A 20,589-nucleotide genomic window follows, 5' to 3' on the forward strand; every position below is an offset into this window, starting at 1 on the left:
TTGATAGTCACTTGTATCAATAAAATAAAATGTGAATGGAGCAGACATGACAGATTTGATGCTATATACGTGAGCTTTGGAAGGAATCTCATTTCGTATGCTACAAATCCAAAATCTCTGTTACACTTTAAATAAAAGATTTTGTCCACTTGATTGTGTTGAGGAGCTATGGATTAACAAATAGTTCACAGGTGACTGCAAATATGTGTTTACTGTAGGTGGATTTACAAATTAATTCCTTTTATAAACCATAGTGACATAAGCAAGTAAACTTGTCATGGGACAAACCAGCTCCTTTCCTGGGATATAAGTTGAGAGCTTGCCTTTTCCATTGTATTATAGTGAAGAAAAAACAAAACAAAAATAAACCACTTTGCATTTTTTCCATTAAATATTTCTGCAGCAGTTCTCCCATGTTACAAAAGATTCATCTTAAACAAAATTTAAATTCAACTTATTCAAACTCCTGACAAACTTGAATAGTGATATTTCCAAACTTTCTACCTACATTAATTTTCTATTGCTAATCTCGTTGACTTATCTGTCAAACTTGTAATGAATTGAAATGCGACTATTATTTAAAAGGTTAAAAAAATCAAATGGCAACATTTCTAAGTACAAAGTTTCCATTGTAAAATTAAAAAGGATTCTTAACAAAATTTCCACAGAGAAAATTGAGTCCGTGGTTCACTTAATTTTGTTACCTTGACAAATAAAGCCTGGTTCCTTCCATTACTCCTGAATTTGCTTTTATTGGGGATCTTAACCATTGATTTTCCAGCAACGCACCAAAGCAGAGGCAATAAGCAGCAAGTCCCTGTACACATTAGTCAGTTTGGCCGGAAGAGTTGAGCACAGAATCATATTTGGGATCTAAGTTTTAGCTCTGAGCTGATTAATAGCCTAACCGAGAGAGAGGTTCTCAGCCTTTCGCCCAAGATCAAGCACAGGATCAGGTGCAATGCCTTGTCAGCTTGGATCTTGTATGTCTCTCTTGTCGGGACCATGAATTGAACACAATTTGAATTTTTTTTTGGAGCAAGCAAAGAGATGTCTTGCCTGCTCCACTCTGCACATTGGCTTTCTAACTTTAAGAATGGAGTAAATTTTAAAAGAAATCTTTAAAGGAAAATATTGTTTGATGTTAGACAGCAGGTTTAGCTGTATCACCAGATGGCGCTATAAAGCATCCCTATTTCTTATACACGACCAAGTAGAGCGATGCCACAAAGTGGAGAAGGGGAGCCTCCCCATCCTTGAGCACATAAATACCTTAATCTCTCTGCCTTGGTCAGGTAAGCAATGTTTTAAATATATATTTTTAATGTCTGGTAAAATTATCCTTCACCCTTTCTCTTCTTTTCTTATGGTCTTGGTCTTCTCCCAGCTGTGGTTGCAGTCCTGATGCTTTCAACCTATTTACAGCTACTAAAAACTGCAGTCCTCGTTCCTCAAGTGGCCCACAGCTTTATTTTGTCTGCAGTGTCAGTCTGCTGTCTTGTTCCATTCTTGACTTTAGTGAATCGTTTTCCTTGCAATCCAGTTTATGACTGTTGTTGATACAAACTGATTTTTGCTGCTGTAGTTCATTTATCTCCAAACCGATCCCAGCCTTGGGCTCCAAACTCTTGGATCCACCATTTCTGGTTTTCACTGGCAATGATTCATTGATGTTACTCATTGTCTACAGCACAGAAACAGGTTATTCAAATCAAATGGCGTGCAGTGTTTGTGCTCACCGCAAGCCTCCTCCCACCTTATTTCATACAGCCTTATCATAGGAACATTAGTAGGCCATTCAGCCCATCGAGCCTATCCCACCATTCAATAAAATCATGAATGATCAGACACTTCAATGCTTTTTACCCAAACTATCCCCATAACCTCTTACATTATTGATAATCCGAAATCTATCTCTACCTTAAATAAGCTCAATGACAACTTACACAGCCCTCTGAGATAGAGAATTCCAAAGATCCACAAACATGTATAAAGAAATTTCTCTTTGTCCTATGTGGCATCCTCTTATTTTGAAATTGTGCCCACTTTTACCAATTCCGCATCTAAAGGAAACATCTTACCTGCATCTAGTGAGCAAAAGCATAACATCCAGCCCAGGGTGGCACGGTGGCACAGTGGTTAGCACTGTTGCCTCACAGTGCCAGGGACCTGGGTTCGATTCCCAGCTTGGGTCAATATCTGTGTGGAATCTGCATGTTCTCCCCGTGTCTGCGTGGGTTTTCTCCGGGTGCTCCGGTTTCCTCCCACAGTCCAAAGATGTGTGGGTTCGGTTCTAAATTGCTCCTTAGTATCATGGGGACTAGCTAGGATAAATAGATAACATTATGGGGATAGGGTCTGGGTGGGATTGTGGTTGGTGCAGATTTGATGGGCCGAATGGACTCCTCCTGCACTGTCAGACTTTAAAGTATTTTGAAGGTTTTGATGAGATCACAATCTCATTCTTCAAAACTCTAGAGAATACAGGCACAGTTTGCTCAATCTCCCTCCATAAGACAGTCTCGCTATCCCTGGAACAAGTCTGGCAAACTTTCATTGCACTCTCTCCATGGCAATAATATCCTTTCTGAGGAGGGAATCAAAACTGCACACACTACTCCAGGTGCAGTCTAACCAAACTTCTGTACAGGAAGCAGAACCTCACTACGCCTGTACTCAAATCCTCTTGCGATAAAGGTTAACATTCCACTGGCCTTACTAATAGCTTGCTGCACATACATGCTAGCCTTATGTACAAAGGAACCTGGATGTCCTTACCCACCTACATTTGCTAATTTATATCATTTAGGAAATACTCTGCACATCTGTTCCTTCTACCAAAGTGGATTGCCTCACATTTTTCCACATATTCTATCTGTCATGTTCTTGCCCACTCACTAAGTCTGTCCAAATCTTCCTGCAGCCCACTTATATCTTGCTCACAACACACATTCCTGCCTGTATCATCCGCAAACCCTGGAAATATTACATTTGGTCTTCTCATCCAAATCATTGATATATATTGTGATCATAGAATCATACAGTGCAGAAGGAGACCATTTGGCCCATTGAGTCTGCACCGACCACAATCCTACCCAGACCCTATCCCAATGTATTTACCCTAGCTAGACCCCTGACACTAAGGGGAAATTTAGCATAGCCAATTGCCTCTTAAATACCGATCTTTATAGTACCCTACTAGCCACAGCCTGCCAGTGCGAGAATAACCTGTTTATTCTTACTGTCTGTTTTCTGCCTGTTAGCCAGTCCTTGATCCATGTCAATATATTGCCTCCTATCCCATGTGCTTTTATTTTGCCAATCAATCTCCTGTGGGGGACTTTATAAAAAGCCTTCTGAAAAATCCAAGTATACTATGTCCATTGACTCCCTCCCAAGTCTGTTACTAACAACCTCAAAAAACTTCAACCAATTGTCAAAACATGATTTCCCATTCGTAAATCCATGCTGGCTATGCCCAATCAGATCATGATTGTCCAAATGTCCATTTATCACATCTTTTGTAATAGACCAGTGACGGCCAACCTACTGCCCCAGGGCCAATACACGGTCTATCTGGGTTCTGAGCACGGCCTACAAGACATCTTGCTGACTGTTACCCATATGCAGGGTTACCACCTTCTCTGGTTTCTGTCTGTGTGATTTTTGTTTCTACCAGTATGACTGAAGTGATCCGCGCATCGGGCAAGGTCAAATACAATGAGGTGCGTGCTGATTGCGCACAACATTGACTGTGAGCCATGCGTTCCCTTTGCATGCAATAAAAGCTAAATTCTTTTTTGCCATTTTAAGTAGATGAGCATTCTATTAATATGAGTTATTAAGCATTTTCTATAACTCATTGTGAAATATTCGACATGTATTCAATCTCATTCATGAGACCGTAGTTAGTGAACGTACCAAATTTAAATCTTGTGGCCTTCTGCGGTAAAGAAGGATCACTCATGCGATCCACTCAACAGTTGAGATTTTCTATCACTGTAATCGGTTCCAGCATTTTCCCTACTACTGATGTAAGCCCAACAGGTCTGTAGTTCCCTGTTTTCTCTCTCCCTCCTTTCTTAAATTGTCGGGTGATGTTTGCAACCTTCCAATCTTCAGAAATGATTCCGGAATCTACAGAATTTTGGAAGATGATCACTAGTGCATCCACTATTTCTACAGCACTCTCTTTCAACACTCTGAGATGCATCATATCAGGTCCCAGGGACTTATAAACTTTCAGTCCCATTAATTTCTCCTATACAGCATTTCTTATTACCCCTTACATTCATGGTGTCCTAATTCTGATTTTGATTGTGGCCCACTCGTCTGGAGGGGTTTTCAGTCTTGCCCAGTTATTGCCCTTCACCTCCTGTCCCTCTAAGGTTCACCCACCTCTAGTCTCAAGCTCTGTTCTGATCTCATAGTTGATTGATGATCTTAAACATACCACAGTAATTTCATTGAATCATAGAATACTTACAGTGCAGAAGGAGGCTCATCAAATCTGCATCAACTCTCTGACAGAGCATTCTACCCAGGCTCACCTCCTGCCCTATCCCCTTAACCCCACATATTTATCTGACTAATGCACCTAACCTACACATCTTTCGACTGTGGGAGGAAACTAGAAACCCGGAGGAAATCCACGTAGACACGGGGAGAATGTACAAACTCCACATAGTCACCCAAGGCTGGAATCGAACCTGGGTCCCTGGCACTGTGAGGCAGCAATACTAACCACTGTGCCACTGCACTGTCCATTTAATAAAATTAATTTTAATAAACAAGGAAACAAAAATGGAAATCTTGAAGACATGGTAAGAAGGGAGTGGTAATGTCATTGGACTAGTAATCCAGAGGCCCAAGATAATGCTCAGAAAACACAGGTTCAAATCCTACCACATTAGCTGGTGGAATTTAAATTCAACTAATAAAATCTGAAATTAAAAGTGAGTCTCAGTAATACCACAAAACTATCATTGATTGTCATAAAAAACACATCTGGTTCGCTAATATCCTTTAGGGAAGAAAATCTGGCCTGTGTGTGACGCCAGAACCAGAGTAATGTGGTTGACTCTTAAGGGTCCTTCGAAATGGCTGAGCAGGGACAAATAGGGATGGGCATTTACAAATGTCCATGAAAGAATTTTTAAAAAGTAGAAGGGAGAAACCTAAGAAACATAAAATAGGTCAAGAGGAAATGACTTATCTCTTGAATCCACCATTTAAAAATCATTAACAAGTCTGTTAACCATTAATTTTGTACTCTTCCATGAAGTGAAATATCACAAAAAATGTGAATGAATGGGAGAGCAATGCAAGTAAATAAGGATCACAACATATAACAGCTCAGAAAAGGCTTTACTGAGAAATTATAAAGCTACTTTACGTTGTAGCTGTATGTCACCTCCATTGTTCTCCCATTTGACTGAGTAGCAATAAGAAGTCCATTCATTTCCAGGATGAGTACACTTGGTGAACTGGGCATCTTCCCACCCTACTTCACTTCACCCTTTCAAAATACTCTATTCCTCACTCTCTCATGTGCTTGTCTAGTTTCATCTTAAATGCACCTAGCAATTCACCTCAACCATTCCTTATAGTGGCAAGTTTACATTCTTACCATTCTTACTAAAACATTTCTCCCAAATTTCCTATTGGATTTGTTGGTGATTATTTTCTTTTAATGGCTCTTAATTTTTATCTTTCTAATAAGTGGATACATCTCTATATCTAGCTTATTCAACCTTTTTCAGATTTGTAATGGCCACAAGTCCATCTTCTCAATTCTAGATAAAGATTATCTGTCTCTTCAGCCTTTCCTGATAAGTACATGCTGATCTTTATGAATATTTTTGCACCTTCTTCACCGCCTCTATGTCTTTTAATAATATGAAACTCAGAAATGTGCATAGTACAACTAATTTGGTCTAGCCCAGCTTCCATGCAAGTTTAACATAATGGAGTCATAGAGATATACAGCACAGAAAAATGCCCTCTGGCCCACCGCATCTGTGCCAGTCAAAGACAAACCACCCAACTATTCTAATTCCATTTTCAAACACTTGGTTCATAGCCTTGTATGTCTTGACATTACAAGCACATATCTAAATACTTCTTAAGTGTTATGAGGGTCTCTGCCTCCACTACCTTTTCAGGCAGCGAGTTCCAGACTCCCACGACCCTTTGGATGAAAAAGCTTTCCTCACTTCCCCTCTTAACCGCCTGCCCTTACCTTAAATCTATGCCCCCTAGTCATTGATCCCTCCACCAAGGCGAAAAGTTTCTTCCTGTCTACTCTATCTATGCTCCTCATAATTTTATATATTTCAATCATGTGCTCCTTCGGTCTTCTCTGCTTCAAGGAAAACAATCCTAGTCTATCGAAGCTCTCTTCATAACTAACTCTCTTTATAACTAAATTCTCCAGCCCAGGCAACATCCTAGTAAATCTCCTCCACACCCTTTCCAGTACTATCACATTCCCCCTATAATGTGGATTCCAGAACTGCACACAATACTCTAGCTGTGGCCGAAGCAACATTTTATATAGTTCCAGCATAACTTCCCTGCCCTTAAACTCTATGGGTGGAATTTTACAACCTCATCGCGCTCATTTTATGGCAGGAAATGTCGTAAAATCAGGCGCGATGCAGCTAGCGGGAATGGCACCCGTTTTCGCGCTCATTCCAATTTTACAAAATAAAATTGGCACGATTGGTTCCCCGCCCAAAACAGGCAAAATCTCAATTTGCATTTTTTTTGCATTCATCACAATGTCATTAGCGAGCTTCACTCCCAATTGTCTCAGCTCACCTGCCTTAACTACCTTGTTCGCTGCAGCCAGAACAGTCAGGAAAACACTGCCTCTATAAAAGTCAGATTCAGGCACTGGATCAGTGAGGGTGAGTGAGGAGGTAGGTTCAAACTGCTCCGTGTTGCTCAGAGGGGGTTGTTTCATGGCAACCATGTTATGTTTTGGGTTGGGGGGGGGGCCTGCAAGTGTGTGGCTGGGGGTGGTGGGGGCTGTTGTTGCTCATGGGGTCCAACCTCGGACTCTCAGCACGGACCCAGCTCAGAGTGCTGGCCTCAGGTCTTAGTGCTGACGCTGGGTCCGAGTGCAGGTGGAGGATGGGCTGCAAACTCTCTGAAGTAGCAGTGCTGCAGCCTCAGGACTTGTCAAGCAACAGTGTCTGGGGCCACTGCTGCATGCGTTCTGGGTGTGTGTGAGTGGGTGGGGAGGGGGGGAATGGGGGGACAGTGTTGCCACTCTAGGATCTGTGGGGGGGTATGGGGAGTGTGTGTTGCTGGAGGTCTGTGGTGGGGGGGTATGGGGAGCGTGTGTTGCTGGGGGTCTGTGGTGGGGGGGGGTATGGGGCGTGTGTGTCGCTGGGGGTCTATGTAGGGGGGGATAAAGGAAATGTGTGTTGCTGGGGGTGTGTGGGGGGATAGGGAGTGTGTGTTATTGGGGGGGTCTATGGGGGAGTACGGGGAGTGTGTTTTGTGGGGGGTATGGGGAGTGTATGTTGCTGGGGATCTGTGTGGGGGGTATGGGGAGTGTGTGTGTCGCTGGGGATCTGTTTGAGGTGTATGGGGTGTGTGTGTTGCTGGGGGTCTGTGGGGGGGGGGATAAAGGGAGTGTGTGTTGCTGGGGGTCTGTGAGGGGTATGGGGAGTGTGTTGTTGGGGGGTCTGTGGGAGGGTATGGGGAGTGTGTGTTGTTGGGGGGTCTGTGGGGGGGGTATGGGGAGTGTGTGTTGTTGGGGGGTCTGTGGGGGGGTATGGGGAGTGTGTTGTTGGGGGGTCTGTGGGGAGGGTATGGGGAGTGTGTGTTGTTGGGTGGTCTGTGGGGTGGGTATGGGGAGTGTGTGTTGCTGGGGGTCTGTGGGGGGGGGGTATGGGGAGTCTGTGTTGCTGGGGGGATATGGTGAGCGTGTGTTTTTGGGGGGTCTGTGGGCGGGTATGGGGAGTGTGTGTTGCTGGGGGTCTGTGGGGCGGGTATGGGGAGTGTGTGTTGCTGGGGGTCTGTGGGGGGGATATGGTGAGCGTGTGTTGTTGGGGGGTCTGTGGGGGGGATATGGTGAGCGTGTGTTGTTGGGGGGTCTGTGGGCGGGTATGGGGAGTGTGTGTTGCTGGGGGTCTGTGGGGGGGATATGGTGAGCGTGTGTTGTTGGGGGGTCTGTGGGCGGGTATGGGGAGTGTGTGTTGCTGGGGGTCTGTGGGGGGGGGGGTATGGGGAGTGTGTGATGCTGCCCTGGGGGTGAGCAGAGTTCTTTAATCTCTCCATCTGTCTCTCCCCTTCCCCAAACTCCCCCCTCCCCGCCCTTCAGATTGACGAGATGGCTTTTGCAATGCAACCCATGGATGTTGCTGTTCGTTTGGTTGCTGCTGGAGCTGAGGAGGAGAAGCAGGAGGATGAATTACAGGCAGAGGAGGCCCAGGCCTTACCACTCGCAGGAGTAGAGGCTGCCAGAGACCCTCATAACAGGACCCGTTGATATTTTCTAAGTGTCCTGTTATCACATCCTTTCTAATAGATTCTAACACTTTCCCTACTCCTGATGTTAGGCTAACTGGTCAGTTAATCCCTGTTTTCTCGCTCTCTCCTTTTTTTTTTAAAGAGTGGAGTTACGTTTGCCACCCTCCAAATCTGCCGGGACTGTTCCAGAATCTAGAGAATTTCGGAAGATGACAACCAACGCATCTGTTTGCACATTCTTCCCGTGTCTGCGTGGGTTTCCTCCGGCTGCTCCAGTTTCCTCCCACACTCCAAAGATGTGCAGGTTAGGTGGATTGGCCATGCTAAATTGTCCCTTAGTGTCCCAAAATGTGTGGTTAGATGGATTAGCCATGTTAAATATGTGTGATTATGGGAATAGGGTTGGGGAAAGGGCCTGAGTAAGAAATTCTGCCAGAGAGTCGGTGTAGACTCGATGGGCAGAATGGCCTCCTTCTGCACTGTAGGGATTCTATGAAATTATTGATACAAACTTGCTATGCTGCAACTGCTAACTGCTCCTAGCTTCCTCAACTCGCGTATTCCAATGAACTCTGCTTTCCCCCAGTTTCTATAAGTTTTGGCATGTAACTAGAAATAATCAGATAAAAATAAAGACAGCGCAGTGAAGATTGGATTAGAATTATAAATGTGCAGCACATTTGCTCGTTCTTGGATGATTGACAGGGATGTATCTGTATAAATTGCTGCAACAATGATAGCAGTGTTTTCTTTTCGATAATTGTAATAGTTTTTTTTAAAGTTATGACATCGCTGCTAAGATTGTATCAATATTTGCAAGATTCCCGAGGGTGTGTCAATATTTGCGTGGGACATGAACCACCTCTTCCTGCAGGCGAGTTGGCGAAACACTAATTAGCAAAAAGCGTAGATTATATTCAAATATAACATCCGATGAACCGCATGTAAAGTTTCACTGTGCTGGCAGCAGCCTCTGTCAGCGAGCGGTGTTTTGGTTACTCGGTGACAAGGGGATTTGTCATCTCGGCGTTTGAATCACTCAGTTGGTAGCGAAGATAAAAGGAAGAGGTAATGCTGTAATACAATGAAGTTAGACCACCGTTGGAAGGGGGAACAAAAAGGAACATTCATTCAGTTTCGCAGTTCCGATGAAGAGTCCACATTGGACTGGAAATTAACTCGTGTTCTTCTCTCTCTCCCCCCCCGCCACAGACGCTATCAGACGGCCATCCCACCCCCACACAGCCAGCACTTTCTGTTTGTATTCATTTCTGGGGGTGGGGGAGAGTTGTTTAGTGTTAGAATGATGGAGCTGCAGGAGGTAACTGTGTAGCACTCTTCAGTGAGTTGGCTGCGATTTCTTGGGTACGCGGAAGTCCTGAAATTAACTTAGATGCACCCGGAAGTGCTGAAATGGATTTCGATGTGAAATGACACGTATACTAGCAGATCCGGATCGGAGGATGAGCGAGGGTGCTTTCAGATAGGTGGAGGAATGCTTTTAAATTGACTCATTTGTATTTTTTCTCTCGCCCAGGCAGAAGTGACGCTGATTGCTGGCTTGCTGCCTTGGGGAAACACTGTGATGCTTGTGTTGCTTCCGACTTTCAATAGATGGCTTTCGCTGTGCACGATGATGGCGTTAAGTACACCACCATGAGCTTCAAGCATTCAGACGCACTGCAACCGGCCTCAGCGACCACCACGGCTCACCCCACTGGGAAATTCTGGTCAAAGTAAGTAAGCAAGGCATTTATTACCAAGAGACTTTCTTAAGACTTCCGCAACTGAAAACTCGTCCATTATCCTGTCGGTAAATAACAACCTGTCCTGATGACCGGGTAGGTAGAGTCAAAATCACAGGATGTCTCTCCACTCTTCAAGGTAGGGGTAGGAGAGACAGACGAGTAAATTATAAGGTGATTTAGACGAACATCTGTTGTGGGGGAAGTTACTAAAAGTGTTATTGGGGCAGCACCTGGACAAATATGAACTGTTTGGAGAGAGCCTGCATGGACTGATAAAGGATAAGCCAAGTCCAACCAGCCTTGTTGAGTTTTCTTTTGTGAGTCACTCATGTGGTTGAAAAGGGAGTACCTGTATATTTAGGTCTCGAAGGCTTTTGATAAGGTTGCACAAAAAAGACTGATCAAAAACATTAATGAAGTTGCAGATTGAGGAACAACACCTCATCTTCCACTGAGGCGCTTTACAGCCCTCTGCACTCAACATTGAGTCCAACTTCAGAACATAACTCTGTCCTCCATTTTGATCTCTTTTGGCCAGGTGCCAGTCTGTATCTTGTTTCCATGATTTTGTTTTCAACTGTTCATCATCCTGCCATTAACACTCACTCTGGACAAATGCTTTGTCTCTTTACTGCGATCATTACCACTACCGTTGCTTTTTCATAGAATCATTGAATCCCTACAGTGCAGAAGGAGGCCATTCGGCCCATTGTGTCTCACTGACTCTCCGATTGAGCATCTTACCCAGACCCTATTCCCGTAACCCCACATATTTAACCCGCTAATCCCCCTAACGTACACATTTTAGGAAACTAGGGGACAATTTAACATGACCAATCCACCTAGCCTGCACATCTTTGGACTGTGGGAGGAAACCGAAGCACCCATGCAACACGTAGAAAATGTGCAAACTCTACACAGACAGTCACCCAACGCCAGAATTGAACCCGGGTCCCTCATCTTTCCTGCCCTCTAACCTATCCCAGATCCTCCCTTTGTTCTAACACCCCCTCCCCTTTTTCAATGGCACAAAACCCATCATATTTCTACCTCCCTTCAATTCTGAAGAAGAACCATTTGGACTCGAAATGTTGGCTAGAATTTTACCGACATGCCCGCCCTGATCGGGCAGGATTTTATGAGCCTCGTCCGAGCGAGGTCATAAAATCCTGGCTGTTAACTCTGTTTCCCTCTTCACACGTTACCAGAACTGCTGAGTTTTTATTCCAGAATTTTCTGTTTTCTTTGCCAAGCACACGCCCATTCTGCAAATGAATTTCAATAGAGTGAACTGATCTATTTTTATAGGAAGTATAAAGAAGCCACAAAAGCAGTAAATGTTGTGAAAACCCAGCAGGTTTGGCAGCAACTGTGGGGAGAGGAAATGAAATTAACGTTTGGTATCTGTATGACTTCTTCAGAGCTAAGGAGATAGATTATATACTGTATAAGAGAGGCTGGAACAGCTGGAATAGAATAGAAGGTCAGTGATTGATGGGAGCTTGAGAGATTGCAACAAAGATGTGCAGGTCATGAGAGAGGAAGTGTTAATAGTGTTAGGGCATGAGATCAGAAACCCTAAGGTATATTATGAAGTTAGACTGAACCCCAACTATTTACTATTTTGGCATTAATGTTAGGATATGATGTTTCACTCCAGGCATGTTTCTACTGACAAACAGGAAAGCTTTTATCAAAACAAACTTTATTCAACAACACAGTTAACTATAACAAATGAATCAGCTCAACATTTAACATTTGAACAATACTTAAACATGACAAGATACAATTCTTAACTGCTAATCTATCTATTAGTTCCAATTAAAGCAATATTCCTCTTATAGACTTAAACTCCCTCTTCAAAATCAGTTAGCAAAGAACACAAGCTTATGTGCTTGTAATTGTTAACAGCCCTAGAGCTTTCCCAACGGATCTGAAGAGAGCCAGTTAGCTCAGTTGGCTGGATGGCTGGTTTGTGATGCGGTGATCCCAACAGCGCAGTTTCAATTCCCATACCGGCTGAGGTTATTCACGAAGGCTCTGCCTTCTTAACCTTGCCCCTTGGCTGAGGTCCGGTTAAATCACCATCAGTTAGTGCTCTCTCTCTCTCTCAAAAGGACAGCCAATTGTCTGCCGACTTTCATTTTTTTAATGCACTATATAATCCAACACATTTTTCCCTCTCTTTAGCTCTGAAAAGTCAAACAGAATCTAAACATTAACTCTATTCTCTCTCCACAGACGCTGCCAGACCTGCTGAGTTTTGCCAGCATTTTCTGTTTTTGTTTCAGATCTCAGCATCTGTAGTGTTTTGCTTTTGTGAAAGATGTCACATACTCCTTGGCCCTGATTTTAATAACTGTAAACCCAGCCATTGCACAATGTTCCAATGAATCCAAAGAGAGTGGAGAAACAAAGGGATATATAAGTACAGATACATAAATCAGTGAAGGTAGTGAGGCCAGTCATTAAAAAAGAAAACTAAGCACTTGCATTCATTCCTCGAGCAGAAGGATTGCTAAGCAGGGAAGTTACATTAAGTAAAAAGAGAAAATGCTGGAAATACTCAGCAGAGCAGGCAGCATCTGTGGAGAGAAACAGACTTTAATCAACCTGAAACGTTGATCCTAATTCTCTTCACAGATTTTGCCTCACTGACTGCGTATTTCCAGCATTTTCTGTTCTTAGTTCAGATTTACAGCATCCGCAGTATTTTGCTTTTGTATTACAAGTTATGTTAAACTTGTATGGAAACGTGGTTAGATTACACTTGGAGTGCTGTGCATAGTGCTGGGCTCCATTTTTGATAAAAGAACACAGAGGCACTGAAGAAAGTGCAAAAAAGATCACAGGGAAGATAACAGAATTGAAATGATATACTTGACATCAAAGGCTGAACAGGCTGAGGCTCTTTCTCCAGAAAAGAGATGGCTAAGGAATAATCTGATAGCGATCTTTAAGATGATGAGGGTTACAATCGAGTAAATGTAGATAAACTTATTAAATTCCAACAGGATTAGACAGGGTAGTTTCAGAAAAAATGTTCCCGATGAGTGGGGCAATCCAGAACCAGCGGTCATAATCTTTTAGGACTGAGGTGAGGAGAAATTTCCTCACCCAGACGGTGGTGACTCGGTGGAATTCACTCCCACAGAATGTAGTTCAGGCCAAAATGTTGCATGATTTCAAGAAGAAATTAGATATAGCTCTTGAGTTAAAGAGATCAAGGAATATGTGGAGAAGGCGAGATCAGGATATTAAATTTGATGATCAAGATGATTGGTGGAGCAGGCTCGAAGGGCCAAATGGCCTACTCTTGCTTCTACTTCCTACGTTTCTATGTAAAATGTCCCTCTGTTTGGGGGAGTCCAAAACTATCATACTTAAGGTCAAGATAATCAATACAATAGGAATTTCAGGAGAAGCTACTTTACCCAAATAGTGATAAGAATGTGGAACTTGTTGCCATAAGGGTTGGTTGATATTATTGCATTTAAGCCAATGAAGAAGCTAGGAATAGAAGGGTATGTTGATGGGATCAGAGGAAGCTTGTGTGGAGCATAAACGAGGGCGTAGACCAGCTAAGATTAATGGTTTGTTTCTATATTGTGGACTCTAAGTAACTCGAGTAACATAAGTAGACTGTAGTACATGGATTTGATTGTGCAAATATAATACATTTTATTTTTCTGCGTGGCCTGTCTATTTACCTTTACATTAGCACTGCCTTTGTTCCAGACAGGAAGTGCACTCGCTGCACCAGTCACATCACTGCATTGTGAATAATGGGCAGAACCTCATTAACAAACAATTGACTGAAATCTACCCTTTCGATTGAGGAACTTAATTGTGTGTTATAAGTTACCATTCAAGTCCAAAGATGTGCAGATTAGGTTGATTGGCCATGTTAAAAATTGCCCCTTAGAGTCCTGAGATGCGTAGGTTAGAGGGATTAGTGGGTAAATATGTAGGGATATGGGGGTAGGGCCTGGGTGGGATTGTGATCGGTGCAGACTCGATGGGCCGAATGGCCTCTTTCTGTACTGTAGGGTTTCTTTGATTCTTTGAATAGTATATGTGGCAGTGCTGGGTTTATGGGAAAAGATGGTTATAAGCAGGATCAATAATACAACATGTTTGTTTCCCTTTAGCTGGGGATACTTCTGAGAAACAGGGGGGCCAGGAGCCACACCAAAGTAATTGGTGTCGACAAGCTATATTTTTTTCTCTTTCCAATTTTTCTTTTCATATAAGTCATACAGTCAGGTTTGTTAAAAGAAAAAGGGTAATATTAATCATCATAGAATCCCTACAGTGCAGAAGGAGGCCATTCGGCCCATCAAGCCTGCACCGGCCACAATCCTACCCAGGCCCTATTCCTACAACCCCACGTATTTACTCTGCTAATCCTCCTGACACTAAGGGGCAAATTTGCATGGCCAGTCAACCTAACCCGCACATTTTTGAACAGTGGGAGGAAGCTGGTGCACCCAGAGGAAACCCACGCAGACACGGAGAATGTGGAGAATTGAACCCAGGTCCCTGGCACTGTGAAGCAGCAGTGTTAACCACTGTGCCACCATGCCGCCCCAGTGTTTGGGAGTTCCATACTCCATTCCAGGACAATTCAGAATTGTCAATATACTAGCTTGTGGCAAAGGACAAGGAGCAGCTGGTCTATATACCACATTTGGTATTAAGACAGGGCTGCCTGCGTGAAGTTACTTGTGAGAAGGGGCGGGGGTGGGTTGACGGGAAGAAGCCTGGAGCAGCACTGCCTTTGACTTGTAGGGTTTGGAGGGAGCAGCTCACTAAGGAAAGTTTTAACTTGCCTTTAATTCATTGGATCCCTTTATCGCAAGTGAATTGGAGTACAGAAATAAAGAAGTCTTGTTACAATTGTGCAGGGCTTTGGCACGACCATACCATGTGTTCAATTTTAACAACACCAGGTTAAAGTCCAGCAGGTTTATTTGGTATCACAAGCTTTTGGGGCGTCGCTGCTTCATCAGGTGAGTGGAGGTTATCCCCCTCTCCACTCACATTGTCTGTACCTGTAAAGACTCGCATTCCAACCATTATCTTGCAATTGAGTCTGTGTCTATGTATGCTCTATTTGTGAACCCAACTCTCTGCTCACCTGATGAAGGAGCAGCACTCTGAAAGCTCATGATACCAAATAAACCTGTTGGACTTTAACCTGGTTTTGTGAGACTTCTTACTGTGCCCACCCCAGTCAATGCCGGCATCTCCACATGAAGGAAGGATATAATTTCATTGGAGGCAGTACAGCGAAGGTTCACTAGATTGGCCTCTGGGATGACAGGGTTGTCCTAGGATGAATGGCTAAATAAATTGGGTCCATATTTTCTGGTGTTTTATCTTTATTAGTCCATCTCGACTCTGCATAATTTTAAATACTTCTACCAAATCTCCACTCGGCCTTCTCTGTTCTAAGGAAGGCAATCTCAATTTCTCCAACATTTCCATGTAACTCTAATCCCTCAATCCCGGAAACATTCTAGTAAATTCCTCTTTGTCCTCTCAAGCTTTCACACTTTTCCTAAAGTGTGGTGCCCTGAACAATATTCACACTGGAACTGAACTGTTTTATACAGTTTTGCACAACTCCCTGGCTTTTGTAATTCATATAAAGCCAAAAGGGTCCCATGTGCTTTATTAACTGCTTTGTTAACCTGTCCTGCCACTTTACAGATTTGTGCATAAACACTCCCAAGTTTGTCTGATCTTGCAACCCCCTTAAAATCATTCCATTGAGTTGCTCTCCTTGTTCTAGCATCATCAATTACCTCACATTTTCCTACATTAAATTTCATTCACATTGAGTCCACCAGCCTTTGTACTCTTGAAGTCTAATACTATCTTCATCACTGTTTACTACATTGGAAACCTAAGAACATGCACTTCCAACTTTTGTGTCATTTGCTGATTTAGAGATTATGCCCGTGATCCCAATTCAATAATGTATATCTAAAATGGCAGTGGTCCTCACACTGAACTCACTGTATACCTGGGGTGGCATGGTGACATAATGGTTAGCACTGCTGCCTCACAATGCCAGGGACCTGGTTCCATTCCAGCCTTGTCTGTGTGGAGTTTGCACATTCTCTCCGTGCCTGCATGGGTTTCCTCTGGGTGCTCCGGTTTCCTCCTACAATCCAAAGGTGTGCTGGTTAGGTTGATTGGCCATGCTAAATTATCCTTTAGTGTCGGGTGGACTAGCAGGATAAATATGTGAGATTACGGGAATAGGATCTGGGTAGGATTGTTGTTGGTACAGGCTCGATGGTCGGAATGGCCGCCTTCTGCACTGTAGGGATTCTATACCTCCCTCCAGTGTGAAATATTCACCATGACTGTGTCTTGTACCCCCTTAACCAGTTCGTTGTAAAGAATTACCACATTTACTTATTCTAATTTGTTGACTTTTTTTGCTCAGAGGAATCTTCCCTCTACTTTTCCGATACAATGAGTAGTCACTCCCCACAGTGGCAGAAGTTTCTAAAAATGCCTGAAGATTGGGAAATTCGGGGCGATTCAGCATTTCACTAATAAAAACATCAATCGCTGGAAATAATCAGCAGGGTTAGCAGCATCTGCTTGCTCTGTTTTTCTGTCCACAGATGCTGCCAGACCTGCTAAGTATTTCCAGTTTTTAAAAATTTCAACTTTACAGCATCTGTCGCCCATGGGATTGGGAGTAGTGTATTGATATGGATAGAAAACTGGTTGATAGACAGTAAATAAAGAGTAGGAATAAACAGATCTTTTTCCAGAAGGCAAGCAGTGACTAGTGAGGTACTGCAAGGAGCGGTGCGAGGACCCCAGCTATTCACAATATATATTAATGATTTAGATGAGGGAACTAAATGCAATATCTCCAAATTTGCAAATTACACAAAGCTGGGTGGGAGGGTGAGCTGTGAGGAGGATGCAAAGATGCTTCAGTGTGATTTGGACAAGCTGAGTGAGTGGGCAGATGCATGGTAGATGTAGCGTATAGTCCATATCCTCCAGACCAGGCAACATGCTGGTAAATCTCTTCTGCACTCTTTTCAATGTATCAACATCCTTCTGGTAGTCTGGCGACCTGAATCGTACACAATACTCCAAATGCGGCCTAACCAAAGTCTCATACAGCTGCAACATGATTTTCCAATTCCAATACTCAACGCCCCGATCACTGAGGTCTCTTGACCACCTTATCCATCTGAGTTGCCACCTTCAGGGAACTGCACGCCTAGATCCCTCTGTATGCTAATATTTTGAAGGGATCTACCATTTACTGTGCACTTTCCTTCTGCAGTAGACCTCCCAAATCGCATCACCTTACATTTGTCTGGGTTAAATTCCACCTGCCATCTTTCGGCCCAGGTCTCCAGCTGATTTATATCCTGCTGTATCCTCTGATAATCCTCCTCATTATCTGCTACTCCCACAATTTTTGTATCATCTGCAAATTTACTAATCAGATATTTTCTTCCAAATCATTTATATATATATATATATTATATGAGGTCGCAGCACAGATTCTTGTGGAACACCACTTGTCACAGACCTCCAGTTAGTAAAGTATCCTTCCACTGCTACTCTCTGCTTTCTATGCCCAAGCCAGTTTTGTATCCATCTTACCAGCTCACCTGGGATCCCACATGACTTCACCTTCTGGATCAATCTGCCCTGAGGAACCTTATCGAAAGCTTTACTAAAGTCCATGTATACACCATCCACTGCCCTGCCCTGGTCAATTTTTCTTGTCACTTCCTCAAATAACTCAAATCAAGTTTGTGAGACACGACCTCCCCTTCACAAAACCATGCTGCCTATCACTAATAAGCCTATTCTCTTTCAGATGTTCAGCCATTTTTATAACTTCATAATTTACAATTGACCAAAGCTGTGGCCGCATAGACAGGGAGAATCTCAAAGCCAGCCTGGAGTACCAGCCCCAGACCTGCTGCTGAGAGGCCATCTCCAGGTAGCTGGTCTGTCTCTGACAACGCTGGAAAATTCTAGTCAGCTTCTGATCATAGAATCATAGAATCCTACAGTGCAGAATGAGGCCATTTGGCCCATTGAGTCTTCACCGACTTTCTGACAGAACATCTTACCCAGTCCTGCTCCCTGTAACCCCATGTATTTACCCTACTAATCACCCTAACTGACACATCTTGGGCCACTAAGGGGCAATTTAGCATGGCTGATAAACCTAACCTGCACTCTGTGGGGGGGGGGAAACCAGAGCACCCAGAGGAAACCCACGCAGACACGGGGAGAACGTGCAGACAATCCACCCGAGGCTGGAATTGAACCCGGCACTTTGAGGCGGCAGTGCTAACCACTGTGCCAATGTGCCGCCCGTACTTGACCAGAAACTTAATTGGTTTTCCATTAATTGCTGGTGGGTAGCCCTTCTGCCCCTGAAGAGGCCTTGATGAAAAATGAACAGGATGGGATGATGCTGGCTAAGCAGCACGCCAGTTGGCAGTAAACCAGCACGCCAGATAGCAGTGTGAATTTGCATAACCGTTTGCCTGCTCCTGTTCTTGTCCCTCATCATGGAGCTGAGAATTCATCCCCGAGAGTCTCATTTGTCAATAATTCTCATCACTTCCTGATAGCAGGTTTTTTTTGTTTAACATTAGTCCTATTTATATCCTGTTACATGATCTCTATTTCTCTAGAATACAAAACCAGGGAAGTTATCCTGCAGCTGCACAGAGCCCAGTTGACACCACATCTAGACTATTGTGTACACTTCTTGTCTCCTTTATGCAAAAAGATATAATTGCCATAGAAGCAGTTCAGAAAAGCTTCATTTGACTCACTCCTTGGTTGATGGTCTTATCTTATGGGTTGGGCCTTTATATATTGGTAATGAATGGGTGGTGATCTTTTTGAAACATATCAGATCCTGGATAGGGTGGATACCAGGAAGATGTTTCCCCTTGAAGAATCCCTACAGTGCAGAAGGAGGCCATTCGGCCCAACAGTCCCACCCAGGTCCTATCCCTGTAACCCCATGTATTTACCCCACTAATCCCTCTAACCTACGCATCCCAGGACACTAAGGGGCAATTCACTATGGCCGATCTGCACATCTTTGGACTGTGGAGGAAACCGGAGCACCCGGAGGAAGCCCACATAGACATGGGGAGAATGTGCAAACTCCACACAGACAATAACCCAAGCTGGGAATCGAACCCGGGTCCCTGGAGCTGTGAAGCAGCAGTGCTAACTACTGTGCCACCCTAGCGAAGGAGACTAAAAAATAGGTGATACACTTTAACAGTAAGAGGCTTCCCTTTTAGGAGGGTGATGAAGAAGGATTTTTTTTCTCTCATAGGATCGTTAGTCTGTAGAATCCTCTTACTCAGGGAACAGTGGAGGCTGAGTCATTGAATTTATTCAAGACCAAATTAAATAGATTTTAGATAGACAAGGGAGTCAAAGGTTATGGTGGCAGACAAGAAAGTGGAGTTGAGACCACAATCAGATCAGCCATGAAATGGCACAGCAGGCTTGAAGGGCTGAATGGTCTACTCATGCTCCTAAGTCCTATGTTTCTTCTGTGCCAGATTGTGAATTCACAGTGTGGGACAGTGCATTGGGACAATGTGTTGCACCACTTGTACTAACCCAAACTTAAATAAATACTCCAGGACTGGACTGTACAATGCGTTTATCACCCAAGATGTATGTTTTTAAAAGCTAACTAAAAATAACTTTGCAAATATTCCAAAATACTTCTGAACTCCAATGACACATTTCTTGTGGACTTCTATACATTTGGTTACATTTTCAACTTTCATTTTGGCCGGAGTTTTACCGCCCCGGCCCACCCCGGAATTGGAGTGGGCGGGGGGAGGACAATGGAAACGGGTGTTATTAGATGGGTGCGAACTGTATTGCCATCTCTTTTGATGGGTAAAGGAATAACTATTAGCCATGCTGAACAGACAAGAAGATAACTACTTTGAATCCTGTCCTGTGTCAAATGGTTATATGATTTCATTTGAACGGCATTTGAGTATTTTGGCAGGAAAAAGAAAATGGCTTTTGCTCTTGATTCCCATTCATGACTTGTTCAGAAATAACAAATGTGGGCATTATGTCAGGACAGAACTGGGCTTCACTCTGATTCATTTGAAGAATCTGCTGAAGCTCACTGAGGGCACCAGGCGGAAAGGGTGTTGAATAGCTCCAGTTCACTATGTATAAGGAGAGGGAAGAGAAAATGGGAGCAGTGTGACTGAGAGAAGAGAATGGAAAGTATTTCCTCTCTGAGATTCCTGCCTTTGATTCTAAACAAAGCTAGTTCTATTTGCAGTTATGG

The 20,589-nt window shown here is 43.6% G+C and overlaps 1 protein-coding gene across 4 annotated transcripts in view; it reads left to right on the forward strand.

The window, feature by feature from the left end:
- The first annotated feature begins 1,209 nt into the window (after window positions 1-1,209).
- Window positions 1,210-20,589, forward strand: part of slc17a9b (solute carrier family 17 member 9b) — a 58,622-nt gene continuing 39,242 nt past the window's right edge. The window contains exons 1-2 of one of the 4 annotated variants that reach the window (XM_078236566.1): window positions 1,210-1,295; window positions 10,099-10,220. In XM_078236566.1, the coding sequence (XP_078092692.1) occupies window positions 10,099-10,220 (122 nt within the window). In that variant the 5' untranslated portion in view covers window positions 1,210-1,295. Of the gene's footprint in view, window positions 1,296-6,861; window positions 6,924-9,458; window positions 9,553-9,909; window positions 10,221-20,589 lie in introns of those variants that run through there. The other 3 variants (XM_078236567.1, XM_078236565.1, XM_078236568.1) reach the window with 3 other exon arrangements.

The sequence above is a fragment of the Mustelus asterias genome, chromosome 20, assembly GCF_964213995.1.
Source record: "Mustelus asterias chromosome 20, sMusAst1.hap1.1, whole genome shotgun sequence".
Taxonomy (NCBI): domain Eukaryota; kingdom Metazoa; phylum Chordata; class Chondrichthyes; order Carcharhiniformes; family Triakidae; genus Mustelus; species Mustelus asterias.